The sequence below is a fragment of the Trachemys scripta genome, chromosome 9, assembly GCF_013100865.1.
Source record: "Trachemys scripta elegans isolate TJP31775 chromosome 9, CAS_Tse_1.0, whole genome shotgun sequence".
NCBI classification, from domain to species: Eukaryota; Metazoa; Chordata; order Testudines; family Emydidae; genus Trachemys; species Trachemys scripta.
In genome coordinates, this window is record NC_048306.1 from 25,929,833 (window position 1) to 25,953,888 (window position 24,056).

General features: G+C 51.6%; 2 protein-coding genes across 5 annotated transcripts in view; both read right to left on the reverse strand.

The window, feature by feature from the left end:
- Positions 1 to 289: 289 nt before the first annotated feature.
- P2RY4 (pyrimidinergic receptor P2Y4) lies at positions 290 to 16,907 on the reverse strand. Its single transcript, XM_034781339.1, has 2 exons — positions 16,827 to 16,907; positions 290 to 2,603 (listed from the first exon to the last, which is right to left on the reverse strand). The coding sequence occupies exon 2, from the start codon at positions 2,585 to 2,587 to the stop codon at positions 1,487 to 1,489; it is 1,101 nt and encodes a 366-aa protein (XP_034637230.1). The 5' UTR covers positions 2,588 to 2,603; positions 16,827 to 16,907; the 3' UTR covers positions 290 to 1,486.
- A 3,121-nt stretch (positions 16,908 to 20,028) lies between these two features.
- The window catches only part of LOC117883242 (phosphatidylinositol 3,4,5-trisphosphate 5-phosphatase 2-like), a 29,417-nt gene continuing 25,389 nt past the window's right edge, over positions 20,029 to 24,056 (reverse strand). For 3 of the 4 annotated variants that reach the window (XM_034782356.1, XM_034782357.1, XM_034782355.1), the window contains exons 24-28: positions 23,451 to 23,606; positions 23,052 to 23,127; positions 22,156 to 22,720; positions 21,597 to 21,715; positions 20,029 to 21,276 (exon numbers count right to left, since the gene is read on the reverse strand). In XM_034782356.1, coding sequence (XP_034638247.1) covers positions 21,144 to 21,276; positions 21,597 to 21,715; positions 22,156 to 22,720; positions 23,052 to 23,127; positions 23,451 to 23,606 — 1,049 coding nt within the window. In that variant the 3' untranslated portion in view covers positions 20,029 to 21,143. The remainder of the gene's footprint in view (positions 21,277 to 21,596; positions 21,716 to 22,155; positions 22,721 to 23,051; positions 23,128 to 23,450; positions 23,607 to 24,056) is intronic. The other variant, XM_034782358.1, reaches the window with a different exon arrangement.

The window sequence follows — 24,056 nt, forward strand, 5'->3', positions numbered from 1 at the left end:
TGAAAGCCATTTCAGGTATGATCTGGTGGGGAAAATTAGCAAAAAAGCAGGGGAAATGCCCCCTTCCTACCACAGGCCTTTCTTCTTGAGTCTCAAACCTTTCATTTGAATACTTGAGCCCACTAAGTGCAGATCTAAAGGGACTGGGAAAATTTCCCCAGCAGGAGCAATGTAGCTGTAAAACATGCTGAGCTTGGAGTCTCCATTCGGTACAATACCAACCTCACAAATCATCTAAGACCTGCTTTGGAGGCCCTGGGAAACCACCTGGGCCTTCCCCTTTACAAGACCTATCAGGAGGTAGCAGGTGTGCCCTCAGTTATTTCCCCACTCTGACTGCAATGGAAAACTCACTCTGGCCATTTCCAAGAGTCCTGAGGGGTGAAACTGGCTCTGAACTCTCCTGAAGCCCGAAGGAAATGTGCCAAGCCACTGAGCCCGGGCAGACATGTCACCTGGCATTCCATCCTTTCTCAGCTTTCAGCAATGGACACGTCACAGCCTGGCTGCGCCAAATGGACCTTCAATGAGGCATTTAAAAGATTCTCATGCATGCCAGTTCTCTCCTGTTTATTGATTTCCTGGTGGCAATAGGGAGGGAAACAGTCCTGGGCCTTAGGAAAATTGCTCAGGAAAACATTTTATTCATGGATCAATTAGTTGCTTTCATGGGCTTCATTGTCCTGGGGGCTCTGCCCACCCTCCAACCACCTGGAGCTAGGAGAGTTGGGAGCAAAGGTGCTGTGGTGCCTTCTCTGTTAGTTAAAGGGTGAGTCATGCCCTCCCATACACAAAGGGACCGAGACATGTAACAGCATGTACAATACACACACAATTCCATGGCCACTCCGCAGGCTTTAACTCTGTGTGCATCCCTACCCCATCACCTGCATCCTGCCAGAGCCAGCCCCAGTCTCTCTTCTGCATTGCTAGAACCAGTGCCCTGAAAGTGCTTCCTTGCCTGCCCTGGCTGCCTTGTCCACTTGCGTCTGAAGCAGGGAATTCGCTACCTGTGAGTCTCTCGTACTCTTCATAAGACAATCCCTCTGGCCTCCTCCATTTCCTTATGGGACGTAGGGGTCTCTTCTCTCTGCACTCCCATTGGCATTACTCTGGGCAGTTCTCCCATGCTGTGACAAGACAGGGAATATCCCTGGCTCTGAGATGGATGTTTGGTCTGTGTGAGGGGGTGGAGCATGCTCGGAGAGTGGGAATGTAAACCACCTAGTTCAAAAGCATTCAGAGGTTAAACCTGGTGCCAGAATGTTTGTGTGAGAAGCAGACACAGCACAGTGGGGAAATAATTCACAGAGATTAGGAGGAGATGGAGAAGACCTCCGTTCTGGAGTGAGACTAACCCAGCAACTCTACTGGCTTCCCTAATGCTGGTCCCACATTCTGGCCTAGATGCATACTGGCTCCCCAGGCTCTAGCTCTTTCAATACCCCTTGCTGCATCCATTGTCTGTCAGTTTCACCCCCTTTTCTCAGGCATCATTGATGGAGTAGCTGGCACCTCGGGAGGTGGAGAAGCCATTCTTCTTGAGTTGTGAGACAAGGGCTAGAGTAGATGGGTTCTCAGATTTGGGCATTTTGAGCGCAGCCCGACGCAGCCTTCCCCTGTACTTATCCCCAGCCAGGAAGTACAGGATGGGGTCTATGCAGCTGTTGATGCTGGCCAGAGGCCGTGTGATCTTGTAGGTGAAGTTGACAATGTTGAGGGTCCTGCAGTTGGCTTGGAAGAGCCTGGCAGTATAGTACAGTGTCCGTGTGATGTGGAAGGGTAGGAAGCAGATGGCAAAGACTGTGATTACAATGATGATAATCTTGATAGAGCGTTTCTTGTAGAAGGGGATGCTCTGGTTGGAGCTGGATGGGCTGGGTTTCCAAAGCCTCTTAGCCATCAGACTGTAGCACACGACGATCACCAGAAAGGGGATGCCAAAGAGGAGGGCCATGATTGAAGAGCTGTAGTGCACATAGTGGTCAAACTCTTCGGGCTTGGTGGTGTCATGGCAAAGAGTGTTGTTGCCGCTGGTGCTGATGGTGACAAAGATCAGGTTGGGTATGAGGCAGATGGTGACAATGAACCACGCACCCACGCAGATGAGGCGGGCATGCTTGGTCTTCACCCACCCGAGTGATTGAATGGGGTGGCAGATCCCCACGTAGCGGTGCACGCTGATGCAGGTGAGGAAGAGTATGCTACAGTATAGGTTGGCATAGAAGAGGAAGCGCACAATCTTGCAGAGTCCCTCCCCAAAGGGCCAGTTGTTGCGGTCAGCATAGTAATAGACCAGGGTGGGGAGAGAAAGCACGTACAGAGTGTCTGAGACAGCCAGATTGAACATGTAGGTGGTGGTGGCGTTCCAGGGCCTCATCTTACAGATGAACATCCACAAGGCCCAGGAATTGAGCAGCAGCCCCACCACAAAGACAAACCCATAGGACACGGGCAGCAAGATGAATTTAAACTCCTCATTGAAGACGCAATTCTCCTCACCTTCGCTGGTGGTATTTGCTGTCAGCTGGAAAGCAGGTGTTGGAGTCAACAGAGCAGCTGGGAATGTCCCCACCGAAGTGGCCATTGCCTGAAGCCGATCTCTGAAAAGGCAATAATAAAAACATCTGTTAATCACTGATCTCAGCCGCTGTCAGATATGAAGAATCCAGGGGGCCAGATCTTCCTCTCCCAGGCACTCCTGCTGCTTTGATGATCATTTATGGGGGTTTTCCAATGCCTCCCGCCTTTGGGCCTTTACCCAGCCAAGGAAGATTTGATAACTCCCCTTTCTAAGCCCCCTGAGTGACACAAAGCACCTATGAAACCCTACAAGTATGCGTCAGAAGAAAAGCCTGTTTCTCTCCCCGCCACCCCAAACTCTAGCAGCTACTCAGATAATCCCACTGTTTTCCTAACAATGAGACCTTTGTGAGCCATAGCAGCCCCACACTCGATGCCAGCACAGCCTCTCAAAAATTGATTCAGACTAATTAGCATGTCCTCAATGCTGCTGCAAATCCCAGAGGGGTGATTTACAAAGGAAAGAGTGTAGGGTCACTGGAGTGGAAAGAGTCTCACCTGGAGGCACATTCTGCTCTGGAGAAATCCCTGAGGAGCTGCTAAAGGGGCCTCTTGGAAGAACATTGTCCATCAGCATTGAGAGGGGCCTCAGCTTCCCCCGAATTGGAGGCATTCCCAGTTCCAGAACATTGATCTCTGAGCCACACAGAGAAGAGTCATTATAAAGCTGAGTCTCATCCCAGTGCAGCTGTGAGCTCAGAATCCAGGTCGGATATGTCCCAGGTTGCACATCAACAGCAGGGGCCCAGGAATTGTGTGTGTCTGGCAAATGAATCCCCAGGGCAGGGAAAGAGCCATAAAATGGCTCCACTTGCATCTCAGAATATCTACAGCCCAGAGTCCTGATTCTCCCCTGCAGGAGATGAGTAACTTGCATCCACTAGCTTCATCCCATGGGGGCATCGGGCCCCAGAAGGTTCTGAGTACCTCAGCAGCCCCCAGAATCTCCCTAAAGATTTTGAAATTAGCTCATTTACCTGCCTGGCATTTTCAGAAAGGCAGCAGCCCGTCACCCAGGGCACCAGCTGCAATGAGGGACCACAGGCAGAAATCAGGAGAAGGCAAATGACAAAACTCACCAAAAGCTCCTAGTGTCACAGAGGACAAAAGTGCAGCTAACTGAAGCAAAGCAGCTGCTCCAGGCAGGCACTGGATGACCTGGGCACACTTGCTTTACCACCATGCCCCAGTGCCCGTTCCACTGTGAAGCCAACAATTGTGTAGCTCCATTAACAAAAGGCCAAAGTCACATCAAGGGCAAGGCCAAAAGGCATTAGCTGGTGAATGGTGTGCTGGGTGACAGGGCCCCCTCCAAGAATAAAGGGTATCTACAGTATTTGGCCTCTCAATCCCAGAGCAGGAGCGCAGGGTAAGCGGTGCCCAGCAGGCCCCAGTGCTCTCAGGATTGCCACTAAGTCTGGGCCACATCCCATCACCAACCAGACTAACATGGCTACCACTCTGAAACCTGAATCTACAGACATCTGCTGGTAATCCTTCTCACAATGGATTGTCCTGAGATCAGCAACCTGCAGAAACCGTCTCTGAAGCCCTGTTGTGAGGGGCAAGCTTCTTGCCAGAAGCTGGGGATGGAGAAAATATATATTTTGGCTGTAAAGGGCGCTAACTTAGATCTGTCTTTTGCACCAGTGACTGACTGGCTGGTCATTCCCACCACCATTTGCAGCATCAGAGGATTAAATGGATTAAAAATAATCTCACAAAATAACCGTAAACAGGGAATAGTCATCCAATGTGGGTGTTCCTAGCAGGGGCCTGTTCTTGGCCCTAATGCTATTAAATAGTTTTATCAATAATCCGGAAGAAAAGCTAAAACCACTACTGGTAAAATTTCAGATGACACAAAAATTGGTAAATAATGATGGGGACAGACCAGTTGTCCAGGCTAACCTGGATCGCTCAGTAAGGTGTTATCATTTGAATAATATGCATTTTAATACAGCCAGTTGCAAGTCATATTAGCAACAAAGAATGTAGGTCACATTAAATGATGGAACACAGTACTCTAGAATGCAGTGACACTGACAAGGACTGAAGGGTCATGGTAGGTAACCTGTTTAACATGAGCTCCCAGTGCAATGCTGTAGCAAAAAGGGCAAATATGACCTTAGGGCATACATGTAGGAGTAGGGAGCTGGTATTATCTCTGCATGGGGCAGTAGTCAGACCACCACTAGAATAGTGTGTCCAGTTCTGCTGTCCACTTTTCAAAAGGAATGTTGAAAAATTGTAAAGGGTTCCAAAAAGAGCTAAAAGAATGACTGGAGATCTGGAAAACATGCCTTTGAGCTTCTTAATGCTTTCACTCTATCTATCAAGTTAACCAAAAGAAGGTTGAGAGGTGACTTGATCACAGCTATTAGTATCTACGTGGGGGGAAAGATTTTTGATAGCAGACAGCTCTTTAATCTAGCAGAAAAAGGCATAATGTAATCCAAAGGTTGGAAGGTGAAGCTAGGTGCATTCACATTAGAAATAAGGTGCGTATTTTTTACAGTGAGGTTAATTAACCACTGGAACACCATCCTTAGGGATGCGGTGAATTCTCCATCACTTGAAGTCTTTAAATCAAGACTGGATCGTTTTCTAATAGACATGTTATGTGCTTGATACAGAGTATATTGGGTATGGTTCTCTGGCCTGTGTTATACTGGGAGTCAGACTAGATTGTCTTAATAATACTTTCTGGTCTTAAAATCTATGACTTAATGAAATTGCTACATTCTTCTCATCAAGAGCATGATGCCCAGAGAAGCTGCATGTGGCTCACAACTGTAGACATGTTCAGAAGAAGACAAGGTGATAGTGCATGGTAGTGGGGATGCTGGTTTACAGTGGTGCAGGGCAGAAGCCTGCAGTAGCCAGACCTCTGTTTATTTTGTTATAGCAACCTCCCATCCTGTTTGTCTCTTTCATCCACCTGTTTTATCCTATCTGACAGTAGATTATGAGCTCTCTGTGGCAAGGACTATCTTCCTCATTACTTGGCTGTACAGTGCCTAGTACAACGGGGCCCTGATCCTTGACTGCGGTTCCTGGACCTACAGTAATAATAATCCTCCAGGTGGACTGGGATGCAGGTGAGACTGACATGCAGAGGGTGCATATGAGACTGCTGTAGGTTTCCACCTGCAGGACATCCAATGCTAGTGTCAATCATATCTCTTGATTGCAGTATTTACTTGTGTTCTAGATGGAACTGGATCTTGAAGCCCAAACTAAACACTCTCTGCAATTCCCCTCCAGCTACCAAAGGTGCAGATTGCTGCATAGGTTTATTACAGAGCTAAATTATATTTAGTATCCTTGGAGAGCAAACGCCTTGAGTTCAGAGGGCAGACAGGCCCTATCAAATATTAACAAATGGAGCTCAGCCAATTCCACTGTAAACAGATGAGAAAAATGGGAAAGTAGGAAAGTCTAGCAACCTTCACAGAAGCTGCTGTTACCAGATGCAGGACACTTCTGCAAGCTGTGACTTGGCTTTCCTGTGGGGAATGCTGCAGGATTGTAGCATTGTCTTTGGTTATAACAACTTGCTTGAGAAAACACCAAGGGAAATCCAGACACTACAGGAAATGTTGCTGGGGATTTAGGAGGTGGCCCTTGTCCCTCTGAGTCAGTGCTAAATCAACACCCCACTGTGATGCCAGGTGACTGTGCTGTGGGAGGCATGATATTCCAGAGGAGATGAAATGCTGAACCACCTGTGATACTTTTCACAAGAATGTCAGGTTCTCAGCCCCCTAAGGAGGGCGGGTGCAAGGATGTTTCCCGCCCTAGGCGAAACTTCCACCTTGTGCCCCCCCCCCCCCCCCCCCCGGCCNAGATAGGAACAGGGCTGGTGCAAGGATATTTTGCGCCCTAGGCGAAACTTCCACCTTGTGCCCCCCCCCCGCCCTGTGGCAGCTCTCTGCTCCGTCCTAAGGTGCCCCCCCGCGGCAGCTCCTCACCCCACCCCCCTCCACCCTGAGGCGCTCCCCCCGCAGCAGCTCTCCCTCTCCACCCTGAGGCACCCCTCTCCACGGCAGCTCCCCCCGGCCCAGGGAACCGTGCGGCAGCTCCCTGCCCCAGCTCACCTCTGCTCCGCCTCCTCCCCGAGCACGCTGTCGCCGCTCCACTTCTCCCACCTCCCAGACTTGCAGCACCAATCAGCTGTTCCCCTGCGTGCTGCCCCCCACACCCTTACTTGCTGCAGGCGGCCCTCCCCGCACCCCCCCTGCCCCAGCTCCCTCCGCCTAAATGCCGATGACAACCGGGGCGGCCGAAGATCCGGCCGCCGCAGTTACCGCCAAAGGACCCAAAATGCCACCCCCCAAATGCTAGTGCTCTAGGCGACCGCCTAGGTCACCTAATGGGTTGCACCGGCCCTGCCCCTAAGCTAACTAGTTTACGTAACCTTGTGCTTCCCTAAAATTCCTTTGCAGTTTCTATTGGATCCAGGATTCTTCTTTCTCTCCTCTCCTAAAGTGCCATAGAATGTTGATATTAATCAGCAATCATGTGATGAGCGTGATATACATACCCAGTGATCGATTAGATATCTTCAGGTTCATAAATCAGTAGTGCTCTATTGAAGTTAATAGAAATATGCCAGTTTACACCAGCTGAGAATCTGGCCATAGAACCAGCTGCCATGTCCCACCCCAGGGCTCTGTCTGTCAATTCCTTTTTGAATATTCACACGGTAGAGGCTTCCTTTGAGTGTTTACTGGCTAGAAGATCCTTCTGGGTCAGGTGAAGTTTGATTTATTTTGAAGTGGTGCCCACTTCAACCAGGCAATTGGTTTGGCCGGTGTGTCCCTGCGAAGCATTAAACACTTTCTCTCCTAACTGAAGGGTGGTGTAGATCTGGCTTGCTGCCCAGACAGAAGCTGCTCTATTGAACAGTCCTATACAGAAAGGAAGGAAGAATAAAATGGGGTGAATGGAACAGTGGGGACCAGCCTGTGTCCACTCAGCTGCTAAGGAGCAGTTGGAGTTTTCTTTCTAGTAGTAACCACGTGGAAACCATGGGATTCTCCCAGGCAGTCTCTGGACTCACACATGCAGCCACACATATGTTGAAGCCTATCTTCAGTCTAGGACTGGATATTGGAGATGTCACCATCATACACTTCCTCATCTAGGCAGAGACCAGAGCCGTTCCACAATGGTAATGAACAACCAAAGCTGGTCCACCGCTGAAGACTCCTGAACTCCCTAGGTTTTCAACTCGCCCTAGGAGAAAAGCCACACAAACACAAGGCCAAAGTACCAATGAGTTAGTACAGTACAATCACCTGTTGTCCACTACCATCGGCACCCAACCCATCCATTTCCCCCACCCCCGACTGACCAAGAAGACACAAGGGTTGACAGATGAACTACAGCAGCTGAGGCACACACACAGAAAGTTCAAGTTTTGCATCCAGAGATGCAAAAAACATTCTGAATCCCTCAGCCAGCAGCACAAACAACACTTCCAGGACTAGGCCACTGCAGTAACAGAGTCAAAATGAGCCTTCTACTCATCAACAATCAATGCAGCAGAATCAGGGCCATCAGAGCTATTCCATACAGTAAACCAGTTAATCAACTCCGACTGTGTAGCCCAGACTCCAGAGCCAAGCATCGACCATTGTGAAGAACTGTCAGCATACTTCACTGATAAGATCAGCCGAATACCTATGGAGCTAACTGGGACAGGAAATTCCTCCCTGACATGATTTGTATTACCTGCCCCATCGTCTATGACTGAGTCTGGCTTAATCACACAAGCCAAAGCTCAAAAAGCCCTGAAACATATTAGAGCCACAGCCTACGAAACAGATCTATGCCACTTCTGACTGGTACAAGCCAAAGAATAACAAGTCTGCCTACTCCTAATGGAAATAGTCAGTGCCCCTGAGAGATGCACACCTACCAAACTCCTTGGAAAATGCAATAGTTCACCCAGTCGTCAACTATAGCCAACACTTGACCCTGAAGATCTCTCCAGCTACCATCCTGTCTCCAACCTCCCATATCTGGGCAAAATAATTGAGAAAATAGCTCCAACATATGACATCAGCCAACACACTGGATATCTCAGAATCAGGGTTCAGCTCAAGGCACAGCACAAAAGTCACTCTAGTTACACTAAAAGACAATCTTCTCATGGTCATGGACACAGGTCAGATCTCCATGCTCACTCTGCTGGACCTCTCTGAAGCCTTGGATACAGTGGACCACAAGGTGCTACTAACACATACCTATGTGACAAAGCTGGAGTAGTCAGCTCAGCATTACAGTAACTCCAATCATTCCTCTCCAACAGACCCAGAGTGTTGATGGGTAGTGGCTCTTCCTCTCCAAAGGCCTCACCTGCTGGGTCCTGTTGGATCCACACTATATATCCCTGCTTCTCTTCACTACTTACATGAGACCACTGGGAGAGAGAGACACACCTCATGGGCTCAGTTGCCAACAGTATGCCAAGGACACAACTGTTTATCTCATCCTCAATTGATGCAACCACTGCCACTACTGAAGTGTCAGAATGCCTACAAGAAATAAGCTCTTGGATGAAGAGCAGCTTATTCAAGCTAAACCTGAGCAAAACCAAAAGGATGCTAGTTGGAAACAGGAAACACTTTGAAGAGCTGGCCAAGATGTTGTCTCCACCTTCCATTGAAGGCATGCAGTCCCTGTTGGTCAGAATGGTACAAAACCTCAGAGTCTTGTTAGATTCCTTGCTAAGCCTGGATAACCAGGCAGTATCAGTTTCCAAAAATGCCTTCTTTCACCTTCAGATTGTTAGGAAACTTAAGCCATTCCCCCTGGACAAGGACCTGTCCATACTAATCGATGCATTTGTCACCTCCAGACTGGGTTACAGTAAATCATTATATCTGAAGCTGAATGTCAAGATGATGCCCAGGCTCCAACTGATACAGAATGTGGCTGCCCGCCTTCTCCATGGCATGTGCTCATGGCAGCCTATCAGGCCTGTGCTCAAGTCCCTCCACTTGCTCCAAGGCAAGTTTAAGGCCTTGGTCCTAATTTTCAAAGAAATTAATGGATCAGCTACAGCGGGGACTGAATTTTGAACTGTGAATCATCATGACAGCTGTACTCCTCTGGAGCAATAAAAATCTCAAAGCCCTGGGCAAAGCACATGAGGGCTGGGGACAATGCATGGAACAGTCTTCCAGAGGTGATCAAGCAAATCCAGAGCCTGACTATCTTGAGGAACCACTGCAAGGTCTTCCCCTTTGAGAAAGCCTTTCCACTCTATGTGGTGCTCACAATATGAACACCCCCTTCTATTTTCAAACCCTTACCCACTACTATCACCCCCCAAAATACAACCCCACACTCTACCCTAAAGAGTTTTGATTCTGAAAAGGGAGGAGTGTGAGAGACTTTATGAAGTCCACTAAGGACTTTGCTATTGTTCATAGAATCATAGAATATCAGGGTTGGAAGGGACCTCAGGAGGTCATCTAGTCCAACTCCCTGCTCAAAGCAGGACCATTCCCCAACTAAATCATCCCAGCCAGAGCTTTGTCAAGCCTGACCTTAAAAACCTCTAAGGAAGGATTTTATTGTTGATTTTATGTGGATGGTACTATAAAACCCTAAGATAAATAGTAACTACTCATTCCTCCTTTAGCACTGGAGGCTGCAGAGAGCCTGAGATAGAAGCAACTATCAGATTCTCAACTGACACATCTTTCTGTGCCAGGGTCTCTCCTTAGTGGACATAACCTGGCAGTAAAATGTCATGACAGCTGGGAGATAGGGAACATTCCACAGCTCCTTATCTCAGAAGATGGAATGATTAACAAATGGAAACCCTGTAAGCTCTGCAATTCACCATGGGGACAGCAACATTATCTCACTGGTGACAGCAGCTTAAGGTGTTTAGGATTTCACAGAGTGAAGAAGTGGATGTGTCCTCTTTACAAAACTTCACAGGAAACTCCCCAACATTGCACAATGAGCCTAGTTTCAGGACTGAAGGAATGAGTCACTGAGAATAGCAGGCATGAAATTGCCCTGGGTAATTTGGGGAATCTCCCATATAGAACAGAATAACACAAAGCTCCCCAAGGCTGATACACTCTGCCCTGAACTTAGGTTTGCTGAGCTCTATGTGGTGATGAGACCTCAGCTGTAGAACAAATCTTCCATGAGTGGCTTAGGCTGAGCCTGTTCAGATCTCGGGGCAAAAACCATCTCTTCACTGAGATCTCCCCTAGGAATGGCATCTCCCTAAGAGAAGAACATTTCCAGGAATGGGAAGAGACAAAGAGCTGCATCATGCAAATGTTAGTTGTTTGACATTTGAATGCTGTGGTGATGGGCCTTATGAATACCGGAGATAGATACCATCTCCTGAAGAGGATGGAGCAGGGCCAGGGCAAGGAGGAAGGTAGGGAAGAGACATTTGGAATCCCTCTGCTCTGGGGCGAGTTCCTCCTTCAAGAAGTGTTACCAATAGTGGCAGAACAAGGCTCCCAAAAGCTCATCTTCTCATAGGGCAGAAGGGTGTGAGACAGTGACACCCAATATGACACGTCTGCTGCCAGCTCACAGAGAGGGATCCCGGCTTCTCTCCATGCCCTGTCCAGCTCATCATCAAGGGGCACTCCCCTGCCTCCCCACCCTCACCTCCCTGCTGATGCCCTCCCCTCAGCCCTGCCCCTCCCAGCAATCACTCCTATCAGGTTTGTGCTATCCTGGGGCCAGAGCTCTATATTTGCTCTCACTGTTGACATTGGCTGTGAAACTGACTGGGGAAATGAGAAGAAGCACCCTCCAGATGGGATGCAGGAAGACATTCTCAGGCCAGATGCAGCTTGGAGCAGCTCAGAACAAGAACAGGATTCTGCATCCAGCCAAGAGGATCCTCGGTAGCGGTTCTCCAGGATCCCTCCCAGTCCCAGCTGCTCAGCCTAAAGTGCTCCCAATTTCACAATTTCAGGTGTCCTTGACAGGGCACTGAGGATTCATAGGTTACAAAGCCAGAATTGACTATTGTGATCATCTAGTCTGCATAACTGCATAACACATAGGACTGCCCTGAATTCATTCCTGTTTGAACTAGAGCAAATCTTTTAGAAAAATATCCTATCTTGATTTAGAAATGTCCTCTGATGGAAAATCCACGACAACCCTGGGTAAATAGTTCCAATGCTCAATTACCTTCACTGTTAACAAACTGCATCTTATTTCTAGTCTGAATTTCTCTCGCTTCAACTTCCAGCCCTTGGATCTTGTTGCACCTTTGTCTGCTAGATTGAAGAGCCCTCTATTATCAAACTCCTGTCCCCATCTATCCAGAGATATCGGAGCCAAGTCAGTCCCAGAATATTAGAGAAACAAGGTCCATGAGGTAATGTCTTTTATTGGCCCAACTTCCGTTGGTGAGAGAGACAAGTTATTGAGCTTACACTGAACTCTTTTTGAGGGCCCCTGAAAAAGAGCTCTGTGTAAGCTCAAAAACTTGTCTCTCTCACCAACAGAAGTTGGTCTAACAAAAGATATTCTCTTTCCCCATGAAGGTACTTATAGACTGATCAAGTCACCCCTTAACCTTCTGTTTGTTGAGCTAAATAGCTTGAGCACTGGGAGTCTGTTTTAATCATTCCCATGGCTCTTCTCTGAATCTTCTCCAATTTATTAACATCCTTCTTGAACTGACTGTACCAGAACTGGATTCAGTATTCTAGCAGTGATGCCAAATACAGAGGTGATAATAACATCCCTACTTCTACTTGAGGTTTCTGTTTATGCATTCAGTGATCACATTAGCTCTATTGACCATAGTGTTGCACTGGGAGCTTATGTTCAGCTGATTATCCACCAGGACCCCAAGTCCTTTTCAGAGTCACTGCTACCCAAGATAGCATCTCCCATCCTGTAAGTATGGCCTGCATGCTTTCTTCCTAGATGTAGGACTTTACATGTATAAAAACATATTGTTTGCTTGCGCCCTGCTTATCAAGTGATCTGAATGACCTGCCCCGTTCATTATGTTTTCGGTCAGTTCATTGATAAAAATAGTAAATAGCATAGGGCCAAGAACTGATCCCTGCTGGACCCACTAGAAAACACACCCACGCATTCATGAGTCCCCATTTACAATTACATTTTAAAACCTGTCAATTAACCAGTTTTTAATGTGTGCTGTGTTGATTTTGTGTGATACCATCTCAAATGCCTTACTGAAGTCTGTCTATTACCTCACTGCTATTACCTTTATCAATCCAGTTTGTAATCTCATTCAAAACAAAAATCAAGCATTGGGGGGGAGGGCAGGGTTCAGGTCCCATACACTGCACAGAATGGGATCCTCAGAAACTTCTTCACTGTGGCTTATTGCATCTGAATGTGTCAGTGCTCCTGGCCCTGATACATGGGGAATGCCTACAGTGGAGCTGGAGGTGTAATTTCCAGCTCAGGCAGACATACCCACACTAGCTTTGATCAAGCTAGCACCCTAAAAATAGCAATGTAGCCATGCTGCATGGTCAGCAGGATGATAGCCAACAGAAGGAGCAGTATTGCCAGATTCTGGAAGGAAATGGGCCCCATCTGCCTAAGAGAAGGGCAGAGCCTATAGCGGGGGAGGTGATGTAAGGGGTAGAACAGTGATGATCCCCAAAAAGATGTTCAATCAGTGTCAGGCAAGCAGCATGGACTCCCTCTCATAAGCAGCCCCTATGCTTCTAACCCACATGCAATGCTGTTAGTGAAGCACCAGCCCCTGCAATGGCCATGCATGCAAATCTACAGTGTCCAAGAAACAGTGAGTGCCACAGCTGATGGAGGCACTAGGGAATGCCCAGTATCAAGGGGGTATGCACTGGCCTCAGCCCTTTGACACAGGAAGGAAATCTCCTCAACTGCAGACTGAGACTCCAGGCCCTGCCTGTACTCTACCACCCACTCCTAGCCCTGCTCAGACCCCCACTGCCCACTTCAAATACAGTCTGCTGCCCAGTGGCATAACCAGGTTCTAAGAGCAGGGGGAGCAAATATTAAAAAGGTGCCCCCCCCCCCGGCTCCTCCTCCGGTCACTCCCCCTCTGGCTCCCCCTCTGGTCGCCCCCCCCCCCCCCCCCCCCCCCCCCCCCCCCCCATGGCTCCTCCGGCCGCGCTGCGGGCTGCCATGTGCTGTGCCCCCCGCCCCGCTCCTCCGGCCGCGCTGCAGGCTGCCATGTGCTGTGCCCCCACCCTCTCCTCCAGCCGTCCGCCCCCCCCCGCTCCTCCGGCCGCGCTGCAGGCTGCCATGTGCGAGGCGACGGCTGAGGCTCAGGGATTCCGGCAGCCGGATGGTACAAGCCCCTGCAGGGAACCACTGCGGGGGGCGGAGCAGCGCCAGGGTCTGCCACAAGCTTCCCACCTGCCCCACCACGCTCATCGACGCGCAGCTCCCAGCCGCATCGCCGCGCCGCGCGGGGGGCTTTCCTTCGCCTCCCTGGGGCGCTGCAGCCGGGAGCCGGGCACCATAGCCAGGCTCCCCACCCACCGGCTCGACTCCAGGGCGCTGAGACGGCCCCGGAGACTGAGCAGCTTCTCCCTCCCGCCAGCAGCGGCGCAGGCACCGGATACCACCCCGGGGCCCTGCTGCCTGAGCTGGGGAGGGGCCGAGCGCTAGGGCGCAGCGCCCCCATCTCTCCAAGGCTCAGGGCGCACAGCGCGCAAGCGGCTTTCCGTGCTGAAAGCGCCTCCGAGCCCCCCTCGCTCCTCCGGCCGTGCCGCCCCCTCCCATGGCTCCTCCCGCCGTGCCGCCCACCCTTGCCTGCAGGAGCCCAGCAGCTGGCCTGGCAGGCCAAGCTTCAGAGCGAAGTGTGGGCCCTGCCTGCTGGCGCCTCTTTTGGAAAATGTGCTGAGGGGAAGCGGCTGCTTCCCCTGCACCCCCCTTAGCTACGCTACTGCTGCCGCCCCCTCCCACAACACGCCTTGCCATCTCCCACTGCCCATGTCAAATGTGTTCCACTACCCATCTCCCACTGCCTGCACCAAATGCTTCCTGCTGCCAAGTTTTAAATCAAGACTGGATGTTTTCCTCAAAGACCTGCTCTGGGAATTATTTTGGGGATGTTCTGTGGCATGCACAGTACAGGAGGTCAGACTAGATGATCACAGTGGTCCCTTTTGGCCTTGGAGTCTATGAAACTCCCTTCACCTGCACTCGCTGCTGGAAAAGGATACTGAACCCTACTGTGTGACTTTATTCCAGGTGCCTCCTAGTTTGTATATTTACACAGGCAGTTTAAAAGTGTCAATAAAATGAATGAGCCTGTCAGTAAAGAGCCCAGATTTTCCTTTAGCAGCTCAAAGCTCCTGTCTCCTTCCAATGATATAATTCTCTGTTCTATCTGTGTGACGCACCTTTTCTTGGCAGGAAATTGCAAGGGTGTGTGTCCTAAGCCAGCACTCCGGGGGTTGGAGTGCAGATTGCACTGTATACAGGGATGGGCATTTGGGAGTTGCTGATAGAAAGACAAGCATCTCGGTGATTTAGCAGCTGAGGAACAAACCCAGTCAGGGTTATCCTGTGACCTGGGTAGGGAGTAGGGTGACCAGATGTCCCGATTTTATAGGGACAGTCCCAATATTTGGAGCTTTTTCTTATATAGAGGCCTATTACCCCCCATCCCCTGTCCCAATTTTTCACACTCGCTATCTGGTCACTCTAGTAGGGAGGGGCGCACCTTCATCGTCTTCCACACTCCTCTAGGAAATTGCAAAACAAGAGAGGAAGTAATGTAAAAGCTTCCTGTGTAAGGCCCCTGGTCTGTAATCACTATGCCACAGTTCTGTCACAAGGGGAGCATGACCCAATTTCTCTCTTTGAGCCTTCCCCTCACAGCAGCAGCAAAAACAGGCACAGTGGGGCCAGGTCCCCAAGGACCTTTCCCTGAAGCTAAAGACACAGCCCAACACTGCCACACACGTCACATGCAGCCTGCTTCTCCCCACAGTGACCCAGTTTCTCAGCCAGGCAGGATGGGAGGTGAGGGCGCTTTCCTTTTCTCTGTCAGCAGAAAGATGCCAGGAGCCAGTGTTCCCACCCAACAGACCCTCATGCAATGGGATGCATGGGGATTTCACCCTTCACACGCCTTTCGGGAGGCAGGAGGGAACCTGTGCAGTCTTTCAAAGATCAGTGCAAGGAGCAAGTCTACCTTACACCAAGGTGGCCATGTAGGGTGAGGAAGAAGGTGAGGGGGTGGCCATGTTGAATTGAGGAGGGGGAGGCCATGTTAGAAGAGGCAAAGAAGGCAGCCATGTTGGGGTGAGGAGGAAGAGGTGTGTTGAGTGAGGAGGGAGCCACGTTGGGACATGAGCCGGGGCTCTGCCTGGTGACGCCACACATTGCTCTCGGTGAGTCATTCAGCTATTTCTATTTAACACCCATAAAACTCAGACCCCATCCCTAGAGAAGCTTGGGGACAGCTCCTCTTCAGGGGCAGGAATAGTACCATTGTGGCTTGCCTGCTGAGGTTAGCCCAAACACTGCTGGCCTGGACGTGGGGCCAGTGGGGCTGGGAGGGGATAGCTCAGGACTCCATGCTCGGGAGGGTTCGATTACCCGTGTTTGGACTGTGGTGGTGCCAGAGGCTCCCATCAGGAATCAGGGCCCCACTGTGTTAGGCGCTGTACACACAGATAACAAAAAGATAACCTCAAAGCGGTTACAGTCTGTGTCTGAGCACGTCTTGTGTGGGCCCTGGAGTGAAATTTGTTCCCCTCAAAGTAATTGTCTCCCCAGTCCTGGCCACTGCTCCTTTGTTTTCCCCAGCTGATTTTGTTTTGCTGGTTGCTGGTTCTGGAGTGAACCCCACTCTCCAGGGCAGGACCCTCCCTCACTTGGGTTTATTTGCCTTTCTGAGCCTCTGGTGTTGATAGAAGGTTAGTTTTGTGGCAGCACAACAATTCATCCCAGACCCTAAACACCACAGGATGGCGTAGGGCTCCAATACAGCTAGAGGATCTGGGTTTTCTCCCTCCCCCTCCTTTGTGCAGAAGGGTGACCAGACAGCAAGTGTCAAAAATTGGGATCGGGGTGAGGAGCCTATATAAGAAAAAGACCCAAAAATTGGGACTGTCCCTACAAAATCAAGAACTTTGGTCACCCTAGTGCAGGTTCTTGCAGTACCTCTCTGTGGCCCTTTGGGTCAGGCTGGCCATGTTGCCACAGCTCCCTACAGGAACTCCACAGTCTCCCCGCATGCCCAGCCTCACCTGCTCTCCCTGGTTTCAGGGTCAGTTCCTCAGGTGATATGTGTCCCTGTGTTGGGCTGGGCCCAAGCTTGATCCCATCCCTGGCCAGCCGGTGTTGCAGTTCCTCCTGGTCACCATACAGCTTTTGTTCTCCCTGGGCACTTGCAAAGTTTCAGGCTTGCTCTTTGAGCAACGTGCTAAGGAGAGGGAGGGCCAGGGGTGGGGAGAGGCGGGGACAGAAGCCAGAGGCTGTCAGTGCCAACTCCCTCCTTCCATTCAGCTCACCAGCTCAATGTGCACTTCTGAGAACACCCCCTCCTGAAGCCTGCCTATCCAAGGGGCACAGACCCAGCCAGAATCCCTGATCTGCAGCCTCATTGCTCCCCGCTTATTCATTCCCTTTGCCCTTCCTCTGCTCCATTTCATACACTCTCTTCGCTGCCTCTTGGATTGCCCAACAAACTTTCTGGTCCTTTGTAGATTCACCACACTGTGACACTCCCACTGATTAGACTAGAGTGGGGATACAGGGGCTTGGAAGCTGCAGGGGAAATGGGTGCCCTGACTCAGATGCCTGCCTGAAAAGAAACTGCACTGCAATGGAGGGCAGTGAGAAACTTGTCGGGGGAGGGGAAGAGGAGGGAGTGGAAGTCACTGGCTTTTTGATCCCCCATCACAAGTAGGTGAGCCACCACCCCTCCTTTCAGCTTCCCTGCCTCCCTTTGCCAGCACTGCCTTCTCGCAGCCCCCGAAGGGGACCCGCTGGATTCCTGCTGCGGTGAGACAGGACCAAAGGCTCCTGGTTCAGGAGAAGACTCAGAACCCCTTGCTTTGCTGAGCTTTGCTGTGACGGCCCTTGAAGATTGGTTTTACTAATGATGCTTTGCACTGACCCGCTCTCTTGACACCTGCTGTCCAAAGGCACAGCCAGCATTTATGTTGAGCCTTAGCATTCCCTTGTCTGACATTTGGGCCCCAATCCTCCATGCCCTCTCTGCAGCCTCAGATCCCCTGCCCCTCCGTGCTATCTTGCCTGTGGCATCTGGCCTGGCCATCCCATCACCAGACACCTGGTCATCAAAAAACAAATAGTGCATCATTTTAGAAAATTGAACTGAATAATATGAGATTCCCATTTGTGGGACTAAGGTGCCAGCTGCTTTTCAGCCTCGGCCCTGTGCTACGTTCCATACCCCTTGCCTGTGTCACACCCGCTACTCAGCACCACTGCCTGCCCTGTGCTGAGTCCTACCCTACACCACTCCCTTTGGCCAGAACCTTGGAGCCATACTGCCAGTAAGGACAGCCTGAAGTGTTGTTTGTCCCTAGCGTTAGCTAGAGTTGCCCATCTGCAGCAGAACTGAGCGGCAGGTGAGAAACGGGCAGATACAAGGTGTGGGTCACAGCTCTGACTTGGAGCAGCAGGTGACACACGTTGGTGCCCCCTACAGGCTACAGCCTGCCAGGGTTCTGGGGCACCTCACAATACCGTCAGCTTCTGTCCCTGAGCCAGTGAAGGTTGGACACGTGTGGAGCTGACAGGCAGGCCATGTCAGTCTCCCGCCTGTGGCACATTCTCCACAGGAGATATTTCCCCCGCTTGTGAGCACCAGGTTGCAGGGCTTGATATCGGGACAGTGGGGAATTTGATGCAGCGTGCATCACTGGAACCATGTCACTAGGTTCCACCAGGGCCAGGCACGTGCAGGAGCTGGGCAGGGCACAAAGGGCCAAGCCAGCATTTCCCCACCATTTTTTGTACTGGCTATGTCAGTATATAGGAGCTGTAAGGCTGCCATAAGTGCCCTCTAAGCAACCCCTGCTGTACAGAGCAATCAGTCAGTGGAGCTGGTGCTAGCTCAGCCCCCAGCACCTCCAGTAGTCCATGTGTCAGAACAGCAGGGGCTGTGGCTGCTGCATTCCCACACTCTGGTATTCACAGCTGGCAGAAAAGCCCACAAGCCATTGACAGCTAGGGCAGCCCCTCAGGAACTGTTCTAACCTGTGCTGGCAGCTGTGTCAGCTCCCTGCACCTTACAAGGGTTTCTCCTCCTCCATGGTCCCTGTGCTAAGCTCAGCTCCAGTGCTGCTGAACTGGGCCCAGCGGCCCTGAGTGCCCTCCCACTTAGCCCCACCCGACAGCAGAACTCCGGGGGGCCTCAGAGGAGTTACTCCTGATTCACACCAGTGCCAGTGAGGCCCGACCTCTCCCAGGGTTATTCCTGGGACAAAGACTAGTGCTGCCACCTACAGGCCAGTCTGAGGAGAGTGCCTTAGAATGGGTATCTGGGGCAAGTGTAGCCAGCAATACAGCCAACCACCCTGCATGTTTCAGCCATGCTATCCCACCCCGGAGTCGGACAGGCTGACGCACAAACATGCCCACATCCGGCTGACATGGCATTGAGTAGAGGCTTGACTAGATGCTCAAAGGAAACCCAAATATTTGCTCAATGTCCACCCTGAAGCTCAGTGTTAAACAATACACAGAGGCTTGTGTGACCTAGGCCCATCTCTATGCATGGGCAGGGCGCAGCTGGACTGCTCTAATATTAAGAAACAGATTGCTCCATGCTGGGAACAGGAAATAACCTGTTGGGACAGAAAGCACCAGCAGCAACATTGCAAATGGACCCAGTGTTTCCTCCCAGACAGCAAAGTCACAACAGCAGAGGGTGTGGGTGTGTGGGGGGGCACATACATCACCTGTGCACACAAGCTCCTCCAGGACAGCCTTCTCCAGTGTGTGTGACACAGACTCACAAGCACCTCTCCCCGCCATGTCTGTCACCAGCCAACACTTGGCTCTGATTAGGAAAGGTTTGGGTGTTGTAGCTCGGGCTGGAGGGGCATAGGCAGAGCTCTGTGGGAAGACCAGGACTAGCAGGAGGGCTGCAGGTCAGGGCTGGGATGGATGTGTTGCTAGAGCTCGCTGGAGGGAAAAGCTTCAACCAGCCTTGTTCATAATTTGCCTGGTTCTAGCCAGCACTATCACCCTTTTCCTGCCTCAAGCACCGACTTCATCCTGTCACCACAGGGTCATAGAATCATAGAATATCAGGGTTGGAAGGGACCTCAAGAGGTCATCTAGTCCAACCCCCTGCTCAAAGCAGGACCAATTCCCAACTAAATCATCCCAGCCAGGGCTTTGTCAAGCCGGGCCTTAAAAACCTCCAACGAAGGAGACTCCAGAAACCAGAGAAACCAGAAAGTGGACTAGATGTGGAGCTTCCTCGCAGCTTTGGGATTTTATTGTTAATTGAAACAGAAAGTGTATCTCACGAGAAACCAGCAATATGGAGCCTATAAAAACTCCATGTGGCAACTGCAGCTAAACACAGTGTGATTGAAGGCACATGGCAGGAGGATGTGGGGTGCTCTGCAAACATCTAGCTGCCATCTAAGGGGCAGAGCAAGCAGCCTTGTTCTCCCACAGAGGGACCAAGTCTCTGCCCCCAAGGGTGGCTGGACTCGGAGAAGCTGTTGTCCATACATAATAAGTGCATTAGACTAGAGTGTTCTCCCCTGTGACGCACTTGGAGGCCCCATGATGCTGCAGCGCTGGGACTCTGTCCTCCATGTGATGTTTTAAGGTTCAGTTCAGACCCTAGAGAAATCAAGCCCTTGTGACCAAGCTACAACGCACATCAGGTGTCCAGCACCTGTGTGGGCAGAGACTGGGAGAGGTACCCAGCCAGCCCAGGTTGTAGACTCACCACCCACATCAGCTGTATCCGACTCAACAAGGAAAGTCTCAGCTCCAGTGCGATGTGGCCACATGGACTGTTGCTCCCACCTCCCCTAACTCAGAGTGTATCATGCCTCTATGCTGGGTGTAACTGGAACAAGGCTCAGCATTAGGATCCATGCCCACCAGAGGAGAAGTCAGGCCCTTTCTGTGGCTCAAAAAGGGAAGGAAGAAAAGTTAATGCTGGAGTCTCAGTAGCTGCTGGGGCTCCCCTGTTACGTTCTGGCTACTCTGAATTCCCAGTCACCCCTCCATGGAACCCGGCTAGACAGTTTGGGGTTGTGGCCAGTTTCACCACAAGGCTAAATGTCCTTTTGGGTCCAGGCCTTTGGCAGAGCCTCAGCCAGATGCACAGGGCATTTCTGAAGCTACCGCCAGGGGAGATTATGCACGATGACATCAGAGTGACAGTGAAGGTTGCAAAGGAAGGCAGCAAGGGGGATATTTCCAATCCAGAGGCTTAGCTCAGTGACCCCAGATCTTGGCCCTGTCCCAGGGACAGAACATCTTCAGCAGCGCTCCACCTCCTGCACCAGGCAGCTGTCCAGAGGAGATTAAAAAGGCACAGAGGAGTCTGAATGCCAGATTCATTATGGGTTTGGTTTCAGACTGGGTCCCTGCTGCAGGCTCCTGGGGCTGCTCTCATGGAGCTTGGCTTGGATGAGCTTCCGATGAGTGGGGCTCAGCACGCCAGCATCCAGCAAGTCCTGGTCAGTGATATTTCTAGACAAGGGAGAGAGGGAGAGCAACTGAGGGAGAAGCCAGCAATGCAATACAAGGCAGGGAGGAAGGGGACTCAACCACCTATGACTATTGGACACGGAAGGACCATGGGACTCCAGAGGTCATCTCCCCTTAGTCTCTGCCCTGCGCTCTGCATCCAGGGCTCAGCTAGGAGGCCCCAACTCTCCTCCTGCCCCACGCTGAACTCAGAGCTCTTGCAGGATGTCCGTGGGGCAAACGAGCTGGACTGTGTTATTCCAGTAAGGCACAGTGGTACACATGAGCCAATGAGCCCTCACACACCACTATCCTTATGATACCTGAAGAACTCCAGATCATCCCAGCCATTTTCATACAGCCCCGCCTCATACTGTTCCAGGCCCAAGCGACTCAGCCACCTGCCAACGCTCCGGGGGTGATCACCACTGCCACAGGGCCACTAGGAAAGAAGAACCAGGATATGGCCCAACAGCGTCACGCCAGGGGACTACAAAGCAACGACTCTAGCCCCAGCTCTGCTGAGTCTCCTGAATCCAGTCCTCTTCTATCCCTGCTCATCCCCCATCACAGCTCTGCTAAGGTGCCTCCCTTGTGACCTGCTGTTCCAGCCCCAGGCCTTCCCTGAGCCAGACTGACTGTGGTGCCCAGTGTGGACAAGAGAACTAGGATGGGAGACCCCCAAGCTCGCTGATGCCCAATCAACACATTTACACATAGGTCTCCAGAGACTTGTGCATTAACACCCTCCCTACACCTGGAGCTCCTTCAAGGCCAACACGAAGCCCTCGCCAGGCTTGGGAGTGTCTTGTCTTGGTGCATCATGTCTCCCTGGCACATAAGGCAGCTGGTGCTTTCCAGTGTGTGTTGCCCAGGACATACCTCTCCGGCACGGTTGAGTCGGCGAGTGTCCCGCTGGGACCTTGCCCCCTCCCAGCAGCTCTGCTGTGGTGGCTCCAGTGCACTGCGGGTGTGGCGCAGCAGGTTCTTCCGGCCCTCTGGCTGGCTGGGGCCCAGGCAGCTTCCTCTCTTGGGGGGCTCTGTGTCCACATCACTGAGGCACCAGGCCATGTGCAGGGCAGTGAGGGAACAATCACCTGATGTCTGCGGATCTCTCGTCAGAATGGCTGACTTGGGCCTCTTGTGCCTCCCAATCTGAGAGAGGCTGAGCTGGTGCCCACAGGAGGTGGTCTCGGACACAGGGTAGTGGGGGCTTCTCTGTAGCTGTTCCTTGGAGGAGGAGTAGGCTTGTGCTCCTGTCAGGCTCTGCAGCCTGCGGCATGGAGAATGGCCCGGGTGCCTGTCAGCCTGCGTGTCACTGGCCGGACTGTAAGGAGGCTCAGACAGGCTGGGACACTGTGCCCAGGTGTTGGGGACCCCCTCAAATATGAAATAGGCTGGATTGGTGTAACTGCTGGCTGCATCCGGGAGGCTGAGGGGCCGGCTCCTGAAACACACAACAGTCGAGTGGGTGTTTTTGCCCAGAAAGACAACTCCAACAGATAGATAATCCCAGCACTCTGGGACAAACCCAACCCCAGTTCCTGGCAGAGACAAACTGACAGACATCCCAACACTGTGACAGAGAGACAACCATGGCACTGTGGGGCAGATGGACCGACAATCCTAGAAGACAAACAGACAAGCAGCTATTTCACCCACTCAGAGTGCGCCCTCATTCGGAAACCAAACCAAACAACTCTCATCACGAGCCCTGGACTGGCAGCACTAAGTGTCCTAGCAGATTAATGGCCAAGGTGCGGCATGCTGGCAGTTACCTGACGGCGCGCAGAGCTGGCTTGGAGAGGGTCGGGAAGTCAGACTCCGTCTCGTCGGTCTCAAAGCTGATCCACTCTGCAGAGAACAAAGACTGTAAAGGTTAATGGGAATGCAGCAAAGTGTTTTGACTGAACTGTTAGCCCAAATGGTGGGAACTCCCAGCTGCTCCAGTACCAGCCTCTCCCAGCTGGGAGCTCTAGAGGGAAGGGAGCACAAGGAACGGCAGCAGGGGAACTCCCACTTATTCCAGGCCTGTCCTGTACTGGTGCCTCCTGGGGCAGAAGAGATGGCTGCAGGGGAGCTCCCCATAGCTACTCTGGGTTTTCCCTGGTCCCCAAGCAGGGAACTGGAGCCCATATTTCTGAAGCAACAGCAGTTCAGTGGCATGGCTGTATTACCGTAGAGCCTCTCGCGTGTGCTCCGCCTGTCCTTGGGGACTCGGACCTTCATCCAGCCACGCATGGAGCCCGTTTCTTCACCCCGGTGGAAGAGGAAAGTCTCAAACTGCTGGGCCAGGCTGCCAATCATAGATCTCATGGCAATGCAGCACTCACCTGCCCAGAGAGCACAGCATCACCTCAGAGGGCGGGGCACCCCATGGTCACTCAGGCACCCACCGACAGCAGCTAGCATCCTCCTCCTCCCACACTCTCAGGTTCCCATGGAAAAGTACTAGGACCAGGGACTGGCGGATGCCACACCACAATGTGACACCCACCAGGAACATGGAGTTGTTCATATACATAGAGCTAGTGTCCATGGGAGGTGGGGGTAGCCTGTCCTGCCAAAACTCCAGATGTGCCTCTAGTTTCCCAGTAGCTTGGATAAACCATTTTCTCCTGAGGGAGACAAGACTCAGTCTCCATGGTCACCACATTCAGGCTACAGCACATGTCTTCAGTGAGGCACCAGCCTCTCCTTTCTGGGCCTGCTCTGGTGGTCAGGGCCCTGCACTATCTACAGGCCCCAGGTCCTCCCCCTGAGTCCCAGGGGCAGCAGGGGCT